General features: G+C 45.6%; 1 protein-coding gene across 1 annotated transcript in view; it reads right to left on the reverse strand.

The window, feature by feature from the left end:
• Window positions 1-2,079: 2,079 nt before the first annotated feature.
• The window catches only part of LOC149336654 (uncharacterized), a 31,115-nt gene continuing 15,133 nt past the window's right edge, over window positions 2,080-18,061 (reverse strand). Inside the window, exons 3-4 of the mRNA XM_089554194.1 lie at window positions 4,007-4,015; window positions 2,080-2,266 (exon numbers count right to left, since the gene is read on the reverse strand). Of these exons, the coding sequence (XP_089410320.1) occupies window positions 2,080-2,266; window positions 4,007-4,015 (196 nt within the window). The remainder of the gene's footprint in view (window positions 2,267-4,006; window positions 4,016-18,061) is intronic.

Genomic DNA, 18,061 nt, shown 5'->3' on the forward strand with positions numbered 1-18,061 from the left:
GTTCGTAGGAAGTGGGCTTCCCATGTAACAGACAAAAATGCAAAATCGAAAAGTTTAAGTCTGCTTATTCAAACTAGACCTTTTGACGGCGCTTTCAAAGCTCTCCAGCGCAGTTTCCATTACCCTCGGGACGCGATATAGCTAATCACGGCTGAATCCCTCATGGTAATTGCTGGTAGGCCAGTCTCCGCGTCAAAGGAAGTCCTCACAGCAAGCCACAAACCTCTCAGAGACGTCTAGCTCGACATCTCTGAGAGCTTTGTGGTTTGCTCATCAGATTCCTGGAAGCGCTAGAGTACTCGTACTTCGCGTATTATTTTCGTTAGTCTATGACTTTCAGATGTCATGCAGCGTCACCATCCGCACCACGAAGTCATTCCAGACGAAATCAGGTCGGGTCAGCTGCGCATCGACGACGCGTTGTCACAAATCCACATGCATCCGTGAGTAATACAGTGCGAATTGAAACAGGGACGAAGGAAGACAGACGAGGACGAGCTCTGGCTTACAACTCATTCATTCATTCATTCATTCATTCATTCATTCATTCATTCATTCATTCATTCATTCATTCATTCATTCATTCATTTATTGTTTAAAGGCCGTTTTCGGGCACTGCATGAGGGTTAATAGTAAAATACAACGCAATGCAAAAAAAGCAAATAATATAAAAAACAAAAAAAACTGGAATGTGAAATGTTATGATGCAGTTCTAATCAATACATGGTGGTGGATAGGCTAAAGGAGGGAATAGTAACAAGAAAAATAAATGGTAAAAATCAAAGCATGAGGTTGATTTTTCATCTGCTTTATGTTTGATTAGTGCATCTCTAAATTTAGTAGCGTCACGCTTCTTTACAATACGTGGTCTGGTAACTGGTTCCAATTTTCTATTGCTGCAGGTAGAAATGATTTATTGAAGGCTATTGTATAACCATGTAAATGCTGAACACTCAGGGAATCAAAGAAGCGACGCGATGTTCTGATGGGAGGTAGGAGTATTGAGTCGCGTAGGTCAGGAAAGTTGCAATACAATTTATGAAAAAGGCATAGTCTTTCGACGGGTTGAGTGTTGATTTAATCCTGGTGATGCTGTAGTATCTATCATAATTTGAGGTGATGTTTATTATGCTAAGTTTATTATGCTCGGCCCACGAAAATACATGATGGGCTCTACCAACAATTAGAAGGTTGAACCCGTCATTTATTTCGACGGGCCAAGCAATAAACTTCAGTTGTAAGTCAGCACTCGTCCTCGTCTCTGAATTCCTTCATCCTTGTTTCAATTCACGCTCTTACCAATTCGCCCAAGCTTCAGTTTTAGTCCGGTTCTGCAGCGTCTTCCATCTTTCCCAGGTCCCTAAACGCAGCTTTTTAAGGAAGTAATTCTTGATGCAATGCGCGATCATTTCCATCCACAGGACCTTAATCATTCCACGGCGGCGAGCAGAGGAATTCGAACCGCAGGACCAAAGCGGCACCTGTTCGGTGAAGAGCGCACTGAAGCGCCGCCGGCAGGACACCCTGAGCCCGTGAATTATGCCCATGTCAATTGCTCGCACTGCTCGTCACTTTCGGTCACAAAAAAGCGTGTCACCAGGAAGGCAGCATGTGAGCAGCAATGTTAATTGTCGAGCTCAAAAAGGACCTGAAATTTTTTTTTTGGCAAGTCATGGTCGAACTGAAGAAAACACTCGGCATGCACCAAATTTCATCCCCATGCCTACTCTAAATTCATGCCTAGTGAAACACTCGTCGAAAAATAAAAAAAAAAGGCGCGCAATATTATTCAGGCCTTTAAGTTGTGCATGTAGCGTATGAAAACGTAGCTTCTAAAGCACATATATAGCTGCGCGTTGCGAGTCTTCCGACGACAAATGGCGATCACCGGTCGCAGCCGTACATGCTCGTGCGCAGAGAGCCGTTATCGCGAAGCTACTGCACTTTCCACCAGTGTTAGGCATAGCTTTCATGACATGCGTTTTTGAGAGCCGCATATCTGGTAAAAAGTTTTGTCGGCATTCCACATTTCTTATTTATTTATAATAAGCATTACTAGCTACATTAGATGAAATCTTGTCAGCGACCGTCGTTGATGCTGAGGCCGAGAGATGGCCCCAAAAAGATGAAACCATCACCCCATCTCTGAGCGAGGCTCACGCGTTGCGTCAAGGCCAAGAGCGCTACAGGAGGAGCAGAAGGCATCGCGTCTGGGGAGAGCCACAGCATCAAAGTAGCACCGATACCCAGGAATGTGGACCCGAGCCTACACATGGTGCGAAGAGAAGTGAGCAGAGTATGTACAAAGAACACTCGCAAGTAGAGAAACGGCACAGTGTACGTAGACGCCGATACATACACTGAGGACAGAAACCACAAGAAAAGCTAAGTAGCAACGGTGATAAACTTGGACCTAAAAGAAATCACCAGCGCATCAATCCGGAACTGTTCGGTAGTCGAGGCCGAAGAGGCAGCCGTGGCTTTAGTGGCAGCGGAGGGCTACTGATCCAACACCTAGGTCCTTTACCATACTCACAGGCTCACAAGCTGCATGCCGCAACTACCTAAATGGCAGAATTAGCCACAGCGCGCTCCGCATCCTCCGCTCAAGTGGCAAAACCGAAAATAACCAGGCCAAACACACAATAGTTTCGATGCCGGGACATACCGACATTAGGGGAAATCAGGAGGCGGATAAGATAGCTCGAGGGTACGCAACAAACTGAGCATTCAAACAATACCGACCTCGCTGAGGAACCCGAGCCGGTAGCCCAATTAAAGCTATATACAGAGACACTACTACAGAGGGATCAGACGAAAATACAACTGCCCCCACAAAAACAACTAAATAGAGAAGACGGCGTAGCATGACGACAGCTTCAAACGGGAACATTCCCGTGCTTAAACATGCTAAGCAAAATCTACCTCGCAGTACGAGAGCGAGTGGCCGTGGTGTGGAGACAAACCAACCCTATACCCTACCACATATGCGCTTGCCAGAAAATAGATGAGTAAGCCATAATAGAAAACCCAAGTGCGGAACATTGGGAGAGGATGCTATCCAGCGACATCCTGAAAGTCCAACAAGGACTAGTAAGGCGTGCACGCAGGGCAGCTACCCTCAGTGGAGCCGACCCTGAAGAAAAGATGGCAGACTCCATCTGAACCCTCAAAACCACTGTAAAATAGAGCAAATAAACGTTTTGCACCAGCACCACCGCGGCAACGACCCTTCAAAGCCAAAAGCGGGGCAGAGCGCTGCATATATGAGAGGCCGCGGCGAGAGGGTGTCGCCGCCAAGGAATGTGCAGCTCGAAGCATAGGCGCCAACTGCGGGAGGGGGGGTGTGCTGCAGGCTTTCCCCCAGAGACTGACCGACGGGGTCAGGGGGCAGCATAACTTCTCCATGGGCACAAAGAGCTCGCGTGCAAAATAATCTCATAACACCGTGAAATGACTTTATTTAGGGACACCTCCTTCGCCGGGAGGCGAAGGAGGTGTCCCTAAATGGTGGACTTTATTTAGGGACACCTCCTTCGCCTGGTGTCCCTTTATTTAGGGACACCGGGACACCTCCTTCGCCAATCACCCGGTGAGCGCATTCATACTGCCTCATGTGGCGTGTTCCAAGGGCTTATTCCGAGGTGTCGACTCTCAATTAGCCCTTTGGAAATGCTTGAGAGCCTCTCGTCTGCAGGCGTCATTGCTGTCAGTCATTGCTGCAGAATGGTAGAGGATGTCAAAATTCCTACAGAGTCCGTCATAGCCACATTTGCAGGATTAGTGTGTCCTTCAGAGATCAAAGTGTGGCCACTGGTCTTTCGAGTGGATGCATTTAACTCTAGGCCCCTTCAATGTCAGAACTGTTGGAGATTTGGCCACAGCAGCAAAGCCTGCAAATCGGGCTTACGTTGCTGCGCATGTGGCGAAAGTCATACTAGAGAGGAATGTCCCGAACAGCAAGAAAAATGTTTTCTGTGTGGTGGTGCCCACTCTGCTAACTTACCTGACTGTCCTGCACGAGTTCAAGAAGTTCAGGTTTTATAAAACGCTGATGCACGCGATGAGAAGCCTTTGCCGCAGTCAAAGAGAGCCTATGGTTACTCTAGCGTGGATGCCAAATGTCCACCCGTAATGGATGCCTCTTGGTCGCAGGCAATCACAGCGGCAGTTGAAAAAGCAATGACAAATGCAATGGAACGCATTAAGGAAACCGTTTCCACGTGCATTTCCCAGGTCATAGCTACCCAGATGACCAATCTGCTGCAGGTACCCACTGCTCCGCTCTTGTCCTCTGTGGTTTCGGAAGCTCCTCCACCATCTGTGGTCATCAATAGCGCCCCACAGGGCCAAAGTCAATCTGAACAACAAACGACTGCTGAAGTGTTTCTCCCTGACAACGTTATACATGCGTCCTCTGTTGAAGGTATAGTGAACTAGAATAGTTGAAGGTGTTGACATGGAACTTGATATCCTTCCCCAAAAACGAAGTGAGTCTCATTTGAGTATTGCAGGTCCATCTTGTCCCCAGTCCAAGTCAAAGAAAAATCACGCTAGTCAAAATACCAAGACCAGGATTCTAGAAGCAGCAGTTGCCGCTGGAGCACTCCTGCCAAGATAGGGTCGTTAAGTGTACTCCACTGGAGAATTGCCGATCTATATTCTCAGCTTCAACAGATTTAATATGTCTATGCAATCAACTTCTACTGGATTTAATTGCGTTACAGGAAACGCGGCTTATTACACATTATAATTATCATCTCAAACATTACCGTTCATTCCGGCTTGACTGGTCTTCACGAGGGGGAGGGTTGTAAGTGCTAATTTCTTCAAAGTTTTGCCACAGGGCATCCATTTCTTTTACTAAGTATGCGGACAATCAATGTGAAATCCTTGTGGTTGATCTCAATAGCCCAGGTCAACAGCCCTTTACTGTAGCTAATGCATATTTCCCTTCAGGTGTGCATGACACTCGGCCCCTTGACTCACTCATGTCTAGCAGCCGTTTTCAGGTTTTATTAGTTGGGGATTTCAATTCGCACCATGTGACGTGGGGGTTTAAAACAGATTGCTTCGGCTCTAGACTAATTGATTGGGTTTGCGACAACAACATTGTCTGCAACAATTCAGGAATCCCTACAATTGTACATGGTCAATGCCGCTCTGCCTTAGGCTTGACTTTTTCCTCTCCAGGAGTCTCTGTTATGTCTTGGGTGCCTGTTGACTGCATAACAAACAGTGATCCTCTACCGATTAGTTTCAAGCTTGCATGTAAATTAACTCTTTCCTAACGACAAAAGCGCTCCTTCATAAACTACAGTCACTTTAAATTCACCCTCAAATCAGCTCTCACAATTAATCAGACCGAAGCACCGAGACAAGTTCCGAATGCAAAGCTACACATCCATGCTCAGTGTTGGAACATGCAAGGCAAAAGTCTGAATTCATTGTGACTGGAACCACGGGTGCAGTTGCCAATATTTGGTAGAATGCTGAGTGCACGCGTGAAAGCAGCCTGGAAAGACTTCTCATAAATCAATGCCCAAAAAATTGGTTGGATTATAAGTATGTCGCAGCAACATTTAAGCGCACTGTCACCCGTGCGAAGGAGGAGTATATTACAAGTCATTATGATTTTCTTTCTCAATCAGGAACTAAACGGGCTTTGTTAAATTTAATGAGGAGCAGGGAAGTGATTCCTCCGGCTTTTAACATTGAATCCCTCGTTCAATCCCCTGTTGACATTGCCAAGGCCTTAGAGGGAATTGCGTGGGGCCTAGAACGTTGATTTACACCTGCACTTCGTTCTCCAGCTACATTCACATGCATCTCAAGTGGTTTCATTGAGGTCACTATGCCTGAGCTTTCACAAATTGTTCTCCACCAATCCCCAGCAGCTCCTGGCCCCGATAAGGTCACTACATTTATGATTAAAATTTTGTTTAATGAATCTCCTGAAGACCTATTGACTGTAGTTAACCATTCTCTTAAAGGTCCTTGGATACCCCATGAGTGGCGCCTTGCAGAAATAGATACACTACTTAAAAAACAAGGGGAGGGTTTCACTTCAGACAACGTACGCCCGATTTCATTAACATCGCATTTAGTGAAATTGGTGGAATGGGTCCTGCTTCGTCGTGTGATGTATTTCATTTCTGCAAATGATCTCTTGAATCCTTGTCAAATTGGTTTCAGGCCGGGCTGTTTGATTTGGTGTGCTCATACTGACCTTGAGAGCTGTATTAAGTTAGCTGGCAGCACTAAACAGTTTGCTGCGCTTGTCAATCTGGATATCAGTAAAGCTTATGACAGCTTTGAGCACTTGATGCTATAACACAGATTACAGGACCTTAATTTCCCAAACTATTTCGTAGCCTGAACCTCTGCTTTCTTGAAAAACAGAGAATTTTATTGCTGCCGAAATGGCGTTTCTTCTAGGAAATTTCAACAGACAAGAGGTGTACCGCAAGGGTCAGTTCTTTCCTCTGTTCTTTTTAACATTTCTAAGCTCAATTCCATGCATCCAGAATGTGAAAACTTACGTGTACGCCGAAGACATCGCATTTTTTGCCTCTGCAAGTCATATTCACTCTCTTTATCAAACCTTGCAGGATTACCTCAATATTCTTGGCAACTGGTTGGGAAGCATTCATCTGTTCCTCACTGTGAACAAATGCGCCTTGTTGGTCTTCCCGGTTTCTCATCCTGTAAATATCTGCGTTGCTTATAGAAATCATATAATTCGTCAAGTTCAAACAGTGAAGTATCTTGGAGTGATATACGACTCTACGCTTTCCTGGAGGGCACATATTGAGCAAGTTTCTACAAAAGCAGTTGGGGCAGTTGGCATCCTGCGTAGGCTTTGCAGCGCTAGGTCAGGCATGAGAAGGCACACACTCCTGCTGGTGTAGAAAATGTATGTCCGCCCAATTTTGGAGTTCGGCTGTGTTTTGTTCTCAGGAGCTCCTGCCTATAAGCTTCGCCCTCTTGTGCTCTTGGAGCGTGCGGCGTGGTGCCTCTATTTGGTACTTCCAAAATATGTAGTCAATGTTGTCCTGCTCCTTGAGACACGAATTCCATCTTTATTAGCTAGGTTTCGCCTTTTAACAACCCAAACCTTTTTAAACTTGTGCGACTCACCTCTTCACACCTGCAGTATATTTCTTAGTCAACCTGCAGTCTTTTTAAATGCCACCTGGTCTCGTTTGCATACTCCACAGATATGTTTCGTGCAGTCTCTCCTTGATCCCTTAAACATTCATTTCACAGATCTCCATCCAATGTATAACATCTCTCCTTCAGTCAAGATTGCATTTGATGACAGTTTTTCCATCGAATGCAAAGCCGCGGCCCTTTACTCTCCTTCACGGTTTGTTGCAGGACCACCTAAGGTCCTTTTCTTCTCATATTCTCATTGCTACCGATGCCTCGCAGGATCATGAAAAGGCAGGTGTGGGCATTCTTTCATCTACATTGGGATGGTCCTTTTCTCTCCGTCTTCCTGACTTCACTCCTATTTATATGGCTGAATTATTAGCAGTAATATTAGCCTTACGTAAACTAGATCCTACCGTTTCTCAAGTCATGGTTATGTTGGACTCTTTTATCTATTTGCTCTACATCTGAGTCTCGGGTATTACGCCTCTGCAAACAGATGATCCCGCTCCATTTAAATTCAGTGCAGTTGCTTTGGGTACCGGGGCACATGGGCATTCATTTGAATGAGGTTGCCAATTCCTTAGCAAGGGCCTCTCTCTGCGGCCCAATAATTGCTGTCCTGCCAACCTGCGCATATACGGCTGCGGTAAGGTTTCACAGTTACACATTTTTTCAGGAATTTTCAGCCTCGGCGCTTACTTCATCTCCCGAATGTCAGCATCTTCTGCATCCTTGGAATAGCAAAGACAGGCGCTCGTGCAGACTGGAGGTCTCTTTCACGCGTTTACGATGCCGAGTTCCTCTGCAAAATTTCTACCTTCACAGATTTCGTCTGGCGGTTTCACCACTGTGCCCGTTTTGTGCCGAGCCTGAGACAGTGGATCACTACCTGCTGTTCTGCCACCGCTTCTCTTCTTTGAGGAGGCACGTATTAGAAATTCCGTTTCACCAGCTGTGCCTGCCTGCGTCCACTGGGGTTGTTCTTTCCTTTGGCGCTTCTTCGCTTGGACGAAGCAACAGGAGTGCGCGCTGTGCTGTTCAAAATTTTCTTCTAGAAACACCGACTCCCATGCTAATCTTTATTTAATTTTATTTTTTCTCTATTTTTATTTTTCTGATTTTCAAAAATTTATTTTATTATTTTATTTTTCTCGCTTTCATTGAGTGCAAAATTGAACCATTACATGTGTTGCATTCAAATTCGCACACAAAGACATCGCCCCGTCTTCGATCTCCCAGCTAACACGTCCCCTGGCGTTGCGTAGTCCAATCTGTCAGCTTCCTTTTCCTCTACAAAATGCTCCTCTTTCCAGCAGTGCAGCAGTGCAGCGCCTGTGTCTTGGCCACTCCCCCGTAGTGGTATACATGCATGCCATTTTATTTGAGGCCAACCAACTCTGGGTGCTGTGCTCTTGGCTTGCTCTCCGGTGCTGCCAGGTCAACCCCTATTGAAGTCTTTCGGTTACGAGCCCCCACGGCTATGTAACACTGGTGGAAGTGGATTTGAGATCTCATATGCCTCGTACATCTCCTCGCAGCGGTTCATCGAGTCTCGACCGACTCCCGCTGGTGTCTACGCCCATACATCGCAGCAGCCGCCGCCTTCACGGCCTCGCCCCAGAGTTCGCAGTCTCCTTCCCGAAGCGGAGCCAATCGACCGCCCCATTGAGCTTCCTCCCAAGGCGCAGGCGAGTTCCCCTCATCTAACCCTTCAGCAGTCCCGTGCGCCGACCAGTTTCCATGGCGCTCCTGCTGAAGACGTCGACGACTGGCTTCAGCAGTTAGAACATGTGGCCAACTTTAATCCATTGAGTTCTGGGGAAACGTGTACTTCGCGCTCGAGGACGGCTCCAAAACCTGGTACGAGAACCGGGAGAACAGTCTTCAAAGCTGGGATGCCTTCCGCCAGCGAAACGTTTGCCGGCCTCGACCGCCGCGATCGAGCGCGCCGCCTCCTGGAAGCCCGTATCCAAAAGCCCAACGAGAGCGTCGCCATGTTTTCTGAGGACGTGACCCGTCTTTGTCCGCAGGCTGATCCCGACATGACGGAGGCCGCGAAGTTGCGCCACGTGATGCAGGGGGTAAAAGAACATCTTTTCGCTGGTCTGGTCCGGAATCTCCCCCCAGACCGTTGCAGACTTAATCAGTGAAGCAACCCTCATTGAGCGAGCCCTGCAGCAACGTTGCTGACGTAAAGAGTCTGCGTGCGTTCAGCCCTTTAGCACGGTGGCCGCTTCGTGCAGCGGTGAACATTCATCTTTGTGAGAGCTGATCCGAGAGGTAGTTCGCGAGGAGCTCGAAAACTCCACATCGTCTCGCCTGATCCGACAGCCGCTGCCATCAATGAAGCCGTGCGCGAGGAGATCCGGCAAGCGTTTGCACCGCCTCAGTTGCTGCCAGAGCCACGCCCTCTCAGTTATGCAGCAGCTGTCCATCAGCTCGCGGTGCCTCCCGCGCAGCGTCTCCCGTTCGACTCGCAGTCGCCGTCCATTCTGCCGCCATCCTCCTACCAGCGGCCACCGCAGCCGGGACTCGCCATGCAACCACCGGTTCGGAAGGCAGACATCTGGTGCACTCCTCGTCAGCGGCCGCTCTGCTTCCACGGCGGGGAGGTCGGCCACCTGTATCTGCGCTGTCTCTACCGCGAACTCGAGCTTCAGCGATTTTCATGTCACGTCCCGCGTCCACGGTTCGGTGAGCGACCTCGGGAAATCGAGGAATACCTTGCCGCCAACAAACTTCACCGAACAGCCGCCCACGGCCACCCTCTCCCGTCCGCTACTCGTCACCTAGCCGTCTATTTTTAGTCATACGCTGAGGGGGCGGTTGCCAAGCCCATGCCGGGGAAACTGAAGGCAGCGATCTCAGGGAGGCAGGTTGCTGAAAAACGAAACCGACGTCCCGACCCACGAAACAGAAAAAGTGCTTGTAGAAATCTACACGTCATCTACACCAAGACGCTTTCACGTCTTAAAGAAGCATAGCCAAGATTTTATATAGCCGTCCGAATTCTTGAAGACCTCCTGTAGCCTATAGCCAATGCAACGCTACCTGTCGACTACAAGAGGTTTTCCTTGACATCTTGTAGACTTCTAGCTGATACCTTGTTTAGCTGTAAAGAAACGCTTTAGCTCTTCTGCAGCTGTGGTATCCGATGCTAGTAGTTGGCTAATAGAAGTCTTACCTAGCTGTATATACATGTACTTTAGCAATTTTGTATCGGTGGTAATGTAATGCTGTTAAATGAAAGGCACTCTACGAAGAGCCCATCCTTGACGTCTCACAAGCAATAAGAACTGTGAAGAAAGTACAAATATCTTGTATTCTTGGGAGATAAAATGTGTGCATTGAGGGTGTGAGAAAACTTGTTGCTTTACTGTCTCTTGCCCCTCTTGTCTGACATTTGACCTGTTGTCTGCAGATAAAAGGCATATTTGCTTCAGCAGAAGTCTAGGCACCAGGTAATTAGTTCAGAAGATAATGCAGCAGTTTCTTTTCCAACAAAATATTGCGTATCAAGAGTGCAAAAGAAACTGCTGCGTCAATTCATGTTCATGTATTCATTGCCAGGTAGCTAAACCTCTGCTAAGTACAAACAATCTTTTAATCGGTAGACAACTGGCTAAATGCGAGGCAAGAAGGACAAGAGAGCACAGCAACAAGTTTTCTCACACACCCTAAATACACACATTTTTTCTCCCAAGCATGCAAGAGATCTGTACATTCTCTTAAACTGAGCTCTTATTGCTCATGAGACATCAAGAAGAGCTCTTTGTAAAGCACCTTTAGCTTTGGGTGCTGCGTAAATATAAGCGAATTGTGCAAATGGGACATAGCCTTGCAATGCCTACTGCAAGATGAAAACTTCGGGCAGGCAAACTGTGTTAATTAAATGCCTTCATAGTAGAAATACAGGTAAAATTCAGATTAAAGAAATAAAAAGAACTAATATAGTTGGTTCTTAATGCAGGCACTGTTCTCAGAGCAAAAAGAAAGCAAGAAGTGGCTTCAATCAAAGAATCAAACATTTTATTGCCTTAATAAAACATACCTGCTGTTCAAGATTAAAAAAAGTGACACGAATCAAAACACATGACAAATACCTCACGAGAACAAAAAATGCCATATGGTAGGAACAGTTGATAGCTGTTTGCTGCGTACATGGTAGGCACAGGCCCATGTCTCCCATGATGACTTCAACACAGATGTTTGCAGTCGCACTCTACAGCGGGCATAAAAAAGGCCATGGTTACTGGGTGAACAGAAAAATGAATGTCAATTTTCAGCACTCAATATTTGCATGTGACTGCATGCATCTAAATAGACAAAAATACACAAGACAGACAGCAACTAATAACTGTATTTAACATTCCATTCATGATTCTTATGTGTGCTGCTGTAAGTAGAGTGAAAGAATAAACTAACGGAAATCTGCTTTACTTTTGAAACTTGGACAAGATTAGTCCAAATGCCCTCGCTTTATAAACCACTGCTATTTCTGAAAGGCTTACATAGTTGATTTCTCTTGGTTGAGTCATTATAAAGACACTGCTATTTTCCCTTTAGTATTCCAGTTATTACTCTCTTCAAAACTCGAGCAATGTAATGTTAAGTTTCAGTGTCCATAACCTGCTCTCGTGCATACCTGTGCTCACGCAGTAATTCATTCACAGAGGTCGACATAGGCACAGTTTCCAATCTGGCCTGGGTGGAGGCGATCACCACCCTCTCTCTTTTCCATTCCTTCCTTGAAATTAACCAAAGCCCTTGCTCTTTCGGCAAACTGTAGAAGGTCTAACAAAACCAAAAGGTCTGGTCAAGGAAACAACAGAATTCGTGAAATAAACTTTTGCTAACAGCCTGCACCTATACAAGAAAGCATGAAGTGAAAGAAAAATAGTCAGCTGTGAAGAGTGCTTACCAAAACTTTAGAAGTTGAACAGGCAAAGAGGTTCTCTGAAAAACACTGTTGAACAGCTTGTGACTAAAAAGAAATGTACAGAGTGAATTCACTGACAACACCACCTGTGCACACTGCAATGGCTTACGAAAAATTCAACGAGGCCTGCCTGCCAAGGGGCTACTTCCTTACATTGTGAAACAGCCAGCACACATAAAGAGCAGTACCACTGAGTAGGTTTCCTCAGTGTCGTAGCTATCAAATCGTAATAAAAGAAAAGCCTGACAGGTACAACACGTTAATGCAGTAATGCATCGGGATTTTCCCGGTTCTCTCAGCTCCTTTATTTTTTCTCTGGGTTCATAACCAAATGCAGACCTAAGGCAAAACACAACACTTCCATAATCTTCAGCAACTAGGCATATATAAGTGCAAACAGCAAATGAAATAGCTCAGGGTAGCCCTGCTCAAATCAACAGAAATCAGGTAACCATAGTTAACTGACAAGGTATTCTTCCATATTTTCATCAAGACCTGGAACAGAACCAGCCATCAACAATATATAGCTTGAGTTTGCTTTGCTTCATGAAATTCAGTGACTGCATGCATAATCATGCGTGCAGTCACTGAATTTCAATTTCATGAAACCAATACAATATCCGCTACATAATTACTTGTAAATTGTATATTGCAGGGTTTAACGTCCAGAAGCGATATATGAGCAACTAGGGATGCCGTAGTGGAGGGCTCCGGATTAATTTGGACGACTAGAGGTTCTCTAACGTGCGCTTACTAAAACAGCACAAGGAGTTTTTGTATTTCGACTTTAACGACATACGGCCGCTGCAGCCAGCGTCAGATAACTTGCGGTCTTGGGATCGGCAGCCGTACGCAAAGCCACACAACTACCATGACGGGTTTCATGATCGCTTCATGATAATGGATACTGCACATTCTATTCCGCCATTATAACCATAACCAACGCCTTCTAAACACTAGTACTGTTTCTGGTAGTAATCAAATAAAGTTGAATTCGAACATCTGCGAGGACAGAACAGAGCTGGCAACAATAAAATTCTACCAGGATGCAACCGAGCAGATTTCAATGTGTAGAAAGAATTTGTGCCTTTTCTACCAGTGTTTAAAAAAAAGTTGCTTTGGTCGCTTTGAAGCTATGTAACAAATGATTACCCTTGATTTTTCTAGGGTTCTAATTTATGGATGACTTTCGTGAGAAAGGATGTCAAATATGCGAGAACAACACAGCGGTACCCACTTTGAGATTAAATGCTTGGAAACGCCCTGTTTTCATACATCGAACATTACACTTTGGTATGAAAAGAGAAACTGAAGGTGACTTACTGTTGCGGAAAACGAGGTGCGCCTTTCAGCGCTGTCCTGGTAGTAAAAGACATCGCGGAAAAACTGAAAACAGCAGCGTGAAGTGCCTAGAAGCACGAGGCAAAGGCGGCAGAGAAACATAGCAGGCAACCGCTAGAGACTGCAGTGCCAAATGGCCAGACTAAGTACCATATTCCAAAAATTCAAAAGAAACAAAGCAACATAAAAACATATTACAAATTGCATCTTATACTTTTATGTGTCGCTAAGTATTTACAACTTGCAAAAAGATTTATTTCTGCTTGAAACAGTCAAATTTACGTAGACAGATTGTAGACTGTATCGCCACCGAGCGGAGCGACACCAAGCAGCAAGCTGAGGCATGCAGGACGCGAATGGAGGAATGCGTGCAAGCCACAAGCAGACTGCACCAACATGGCAAAGACAGCATGGGAGAAAGTGGCGATGGCACGACGGCAACATTCGCTGCTCGTGGCCAGCCAAGGCGGAACGAAGAGGCGTTCACAACAGGAAACAAATTTCATGATTCGCATAAATTTAGCACAGCCTTACGAGTGGTGGGCTAGTTGTACTCGATGTGGACCGTCATTAACATGATTTCGGATTGCATAGGACAAAATGCACTGCCAGAGTTCGAGCACAAAGTGTGGTCTTTGCACCGGCGTGCCTCCTCTTCAAAAAGTCAAGTGGAAATACCGGTTTAGTGCACAGTCATCTAAATGTTTATGTGCTGTACTTGCATGTTTCATTCATTGGTTGGAATAAAACGTGCATGTTGATAACTCTTGCCGTGATCAATATCATGTTTAATCCATGGTGGCAGCTTTCTGCCAATCGCCTGAATGTATAGGCCCGACTTCTTAACATGGTCTTGAGCTAGACGTTTCAGAAACCTTGCTGAAGAAATGCCTTACTGCGGACGTCTTAAAGAAGTTTCGAAAAAGACGTCTTGCCATCGATGCCTATGAGACATTTCAATCTAGCGTGACATGTGAAGCCATTTCGAGTTGTTTCAGGACGTTTCTAAGACGTTCTGTGTTTCATGGGGAAGAACCCCCCGTGACGACGCTGCGCGGTTCCGTGACATCGATGCCACCGCAGCATGATTCCGTGACTCCGAGCTTCCCTCGTACCAATGACACAGCTAGCGCCGACCTTCCCGTGCTTGTTGACAGGCACCCGGTGACCGCTTTAGTAGATACAGGAGCAGACTTCTCACTAATCAGCAACAATTTCGTGGATCGGCTCGCAAAAGTTAGGACTGAATGGCCTGGACCCCAAATTCGTGCTGCTGGTGGCCACCTTATGACACCGTTAGGACGTTGCACTGCACAAGTCACCATTGCTGACTCCGTGTTTGTTGCCGTTTTTATTATTCTGCCTAACTGTTGCAAGGACCTCATACTCGGCCTTGACTTTTTACAATAGCATGGTGCCATCATTAACATTCCCTGCCGTTTGGTCACGTTTTCACTGCCTGCACTGACTTCCTCAGATGCCAAATGACGCCGCGCACCTTTGCGCATCCTTGACGTGAATGTAACCATGCCGCAGCGCTCATGTACCCTTGTTACCATCAGGTGTGATGACCAGTCCAGTGCTGCAGGGGTTGCCGAACAGAACACTGAGCTGCTGCTCCATCACGGCATCTGTGTTGCCCACGGTATCGTCCATCTGACCAACGGCCCAGCGGATGTACTTCTTACAAACTTCGGGAATGAAGGGCAACGCATCGCTAAAGGGACCATGGTCGCCTACTTGGAAGATATCGCTGAAACTCCTGACTGCGTCGCACTCCAGAACGGGACATCCGCCAGCCAAGCAGGGCTCAATTCGCCCTCGATGTGAACCCCGCTCTATCACCAACAGAGAAGGATCTACTCTTCGGGCTGCTCTGTCAATTTCAAGACTGTTTCTTGTCTGCCTCCGCGGTCAAGCAGATGCGCTTCACCAAGCACTGCATAATAACCGACAAACGTATCCGACCAGTTCGACAGAACCCATACCGAGTATCATTGCGGGAACACGAAGTCATTGCTCAACAGGTAGACGAAATGTTGAATGTCGGTGTCATACAGCCATCGAGGAGTCCCTGTGCGTCACGTGTCGTCTTGGTTAAGAAGAAAGATGGCAGTCCGAGATTCTGTGTTAACTACGCCATTAAAGCCTTTCGATTACGAGTCCCAATGGCCACGTAGCAATATCTTGCATTTCACGTTTGATTTATCCCATGCACCATATATAGTCAAAAAGCTGCAAGACCATTAACGACTATAACAAAGCTCATTTTGTAGCACTTAACGGCTTTTTTTAGACATTTTCTTACCAGGTTATCTCGAGTGCTCACTAGAAACAAATTGGTGCATGTACCGAAATGCATGTACCGAAAGTGTGTACTCCAATAGCCATGCTCCATGTTATAAGAGATATTTAAAATGATTTTCTAACAAAAAGAAAAATTTTTGAACTGCTAAGTATTCATAAATACTGCCCATTGGACCTCTTTCTCTCTTTCTTCTTTCACTCCCACCTTCCTCCCTTTCCTAGCAGCACAGCTCTGGTGTCCACCCAGATATGCGAGACAGATACTGTGCCATTTCCTTTCCTCAAAAACCAATCTACCAATTTACAGCATACAAGACAGGTGATACAGCATATTAATGAGCAGTGAAGTCTACTAAATCCATCTTCTTTAAAGCGGCTGCAAAACACATTCTCAGTGCATTGTTTTGCCTCCTGATTGCATCGAATGAGTTATAGTGATGCAATTAGCATTGATCGCACCATGTATATTCCGGTTTTTAATATTTTAATTAGCTCAGAAAACAAATTCATGGCACTGATGGTGTCACCACACAGTGGCGGTTTTCAGCAGTGAATGTGACACCAGGTGGGAGCTTGATGATTAGACAAACAGTATATATACTGCAATCTGTGTTAATAAATATATGTTTTGTTATGTTTTTTGGTTTTGTATTAGAACAAAAAAACCATCACGTTTGCCTTAAGTAAAAGCACTTCAAAGGAAGCAAAACAAAAGAAAGCACCTCCAGAGGCTCTGGCTATTGTTCTGCATTGAAGGACTTTGTACCTCTCTGTACACATCTATGAAATATGTACCTGAGAATTGCTTGGAAGAATCGACCTGATTGAGCCATTGCAATCTTCAAGCATTCATTTTGGTCCCAAGAAAGGACACAAAGAAAAATGACATTCATTTCACATTTACCAGTGCACATAGGCAGCTTGAGGAGTATCATTGGGCGCGGCCGCCAGATGGCGCCACATTACCGTCATCAGTGCGCAGTGGCATGGCACGGTACGCGGGCGAAGTAGCGGCACATGCTATGCTAAAAAGTATCTCGCGCTCGAGTTTGGTTAAGCCAGGGAAGGCCATTGATCAATGTTCCGTTCTGTGCCATCGATGTGACGATGAAGCATCGCTGGGCCAGCTGGGCGTCCACATGGTTGTTGTCACTATGGAAACGACGCTGCCAGCCTTGGAAAGAATGAGTTGCAGCGAACAGGCAACAATGATGTGCAAACTTTCGGACATGCTCAGATAGGCTGTTTTGATTGGTCCTCTCCCAGTGCCGTCAGTGGGAGAGTAAAAGGGGAATAGGAAGCCCCGCCAAAATCGAGTTGAGGGCAGCATTTTGTTTGCTTGTATTTTAAAATTTCTTCATTGAATAACTCCTGTTCCTATGCATAGATTCCTGTAATTCTTTTCGAGTCAGCATCTGTGTGACATAAAGAATCCGCCTGAAGTATAGCCAGCATCCCTTCAAGTAATCTTCCTGAACATTTTGAAGACTAATACGAAACCCTTCTAGAACATAAAAAAACCTGTAACCACCAGTAAAGTGTCGTCATTGCACCCACCGGCGAACCTGCTCCCGACCACCTATGTGCTGCTGTACTAAATGATACTTTCATTTGATACTTTCATTAAGTCTTCCTTCTTCATCCAGTGTTATCCAATGTTGCTGTCTCCAACTGTGGGATCATTTTGTGATAGATCCCGTCATGTTCGACTTGCAAGGCATCATACCTATTATCGATTTGAATCTAACGTCTTCTAGTGGAATTGATTGCATAAATGGCAGATTTATATGGAATGCTAAAGAGCATAGTTCTGTCATCATGAAATGCATATTCTCACAATCGTATAATCATGGTGTACCGCTGAAGACTGGAAGACTGCTGTGGTCATAACAGTACATAAGTCAGAGATAAACACAATCCATTTGACCACTGATATATAAGAGCAATAACAAGCAAAATAAGGGTACATATAGTTACCTACCTTACTAATTTTCCAGATGATGACAATTTCTTCTCTATAGCAGAGCATGGCTTCCGAAAGTTCTTCTCATGTGACATTCAACTACTTTCTTTCACTTACGACTCGCACTTCCATTTGGACTCCGTTTTTTCATGACTGCATACTTCTTGACTTTTCGAAAGCATTCGATAAAGTTTCTAACTCACTGCTATTTCATAAACTAAGTGTGCTGAACATTGACCCTGCAGTTCTTAACCAGATTAAAATGTCTATAGACAGTCTATAGGCTTCTTATAGACTCTATTGCCGTCCTATAGATACCTTTGTCTATTTGTAGTCTATAGACAAGTGTGCTA

This window comes from Amblyomma mixtum, chromosome 7 (genome assembly GCF_055824585.1).
Source record: "Amblyomma mixtum isolate Tamu chromosome 7, ASM5582458v1, whole genome shotgun sequence".
Taxonomy (NCBI): Eukaryota; Metazoa; Arthropoda; class Arachnida; order Ixodida; family Ixodidae; genus Amblyomma; species Amblyomma mixtum.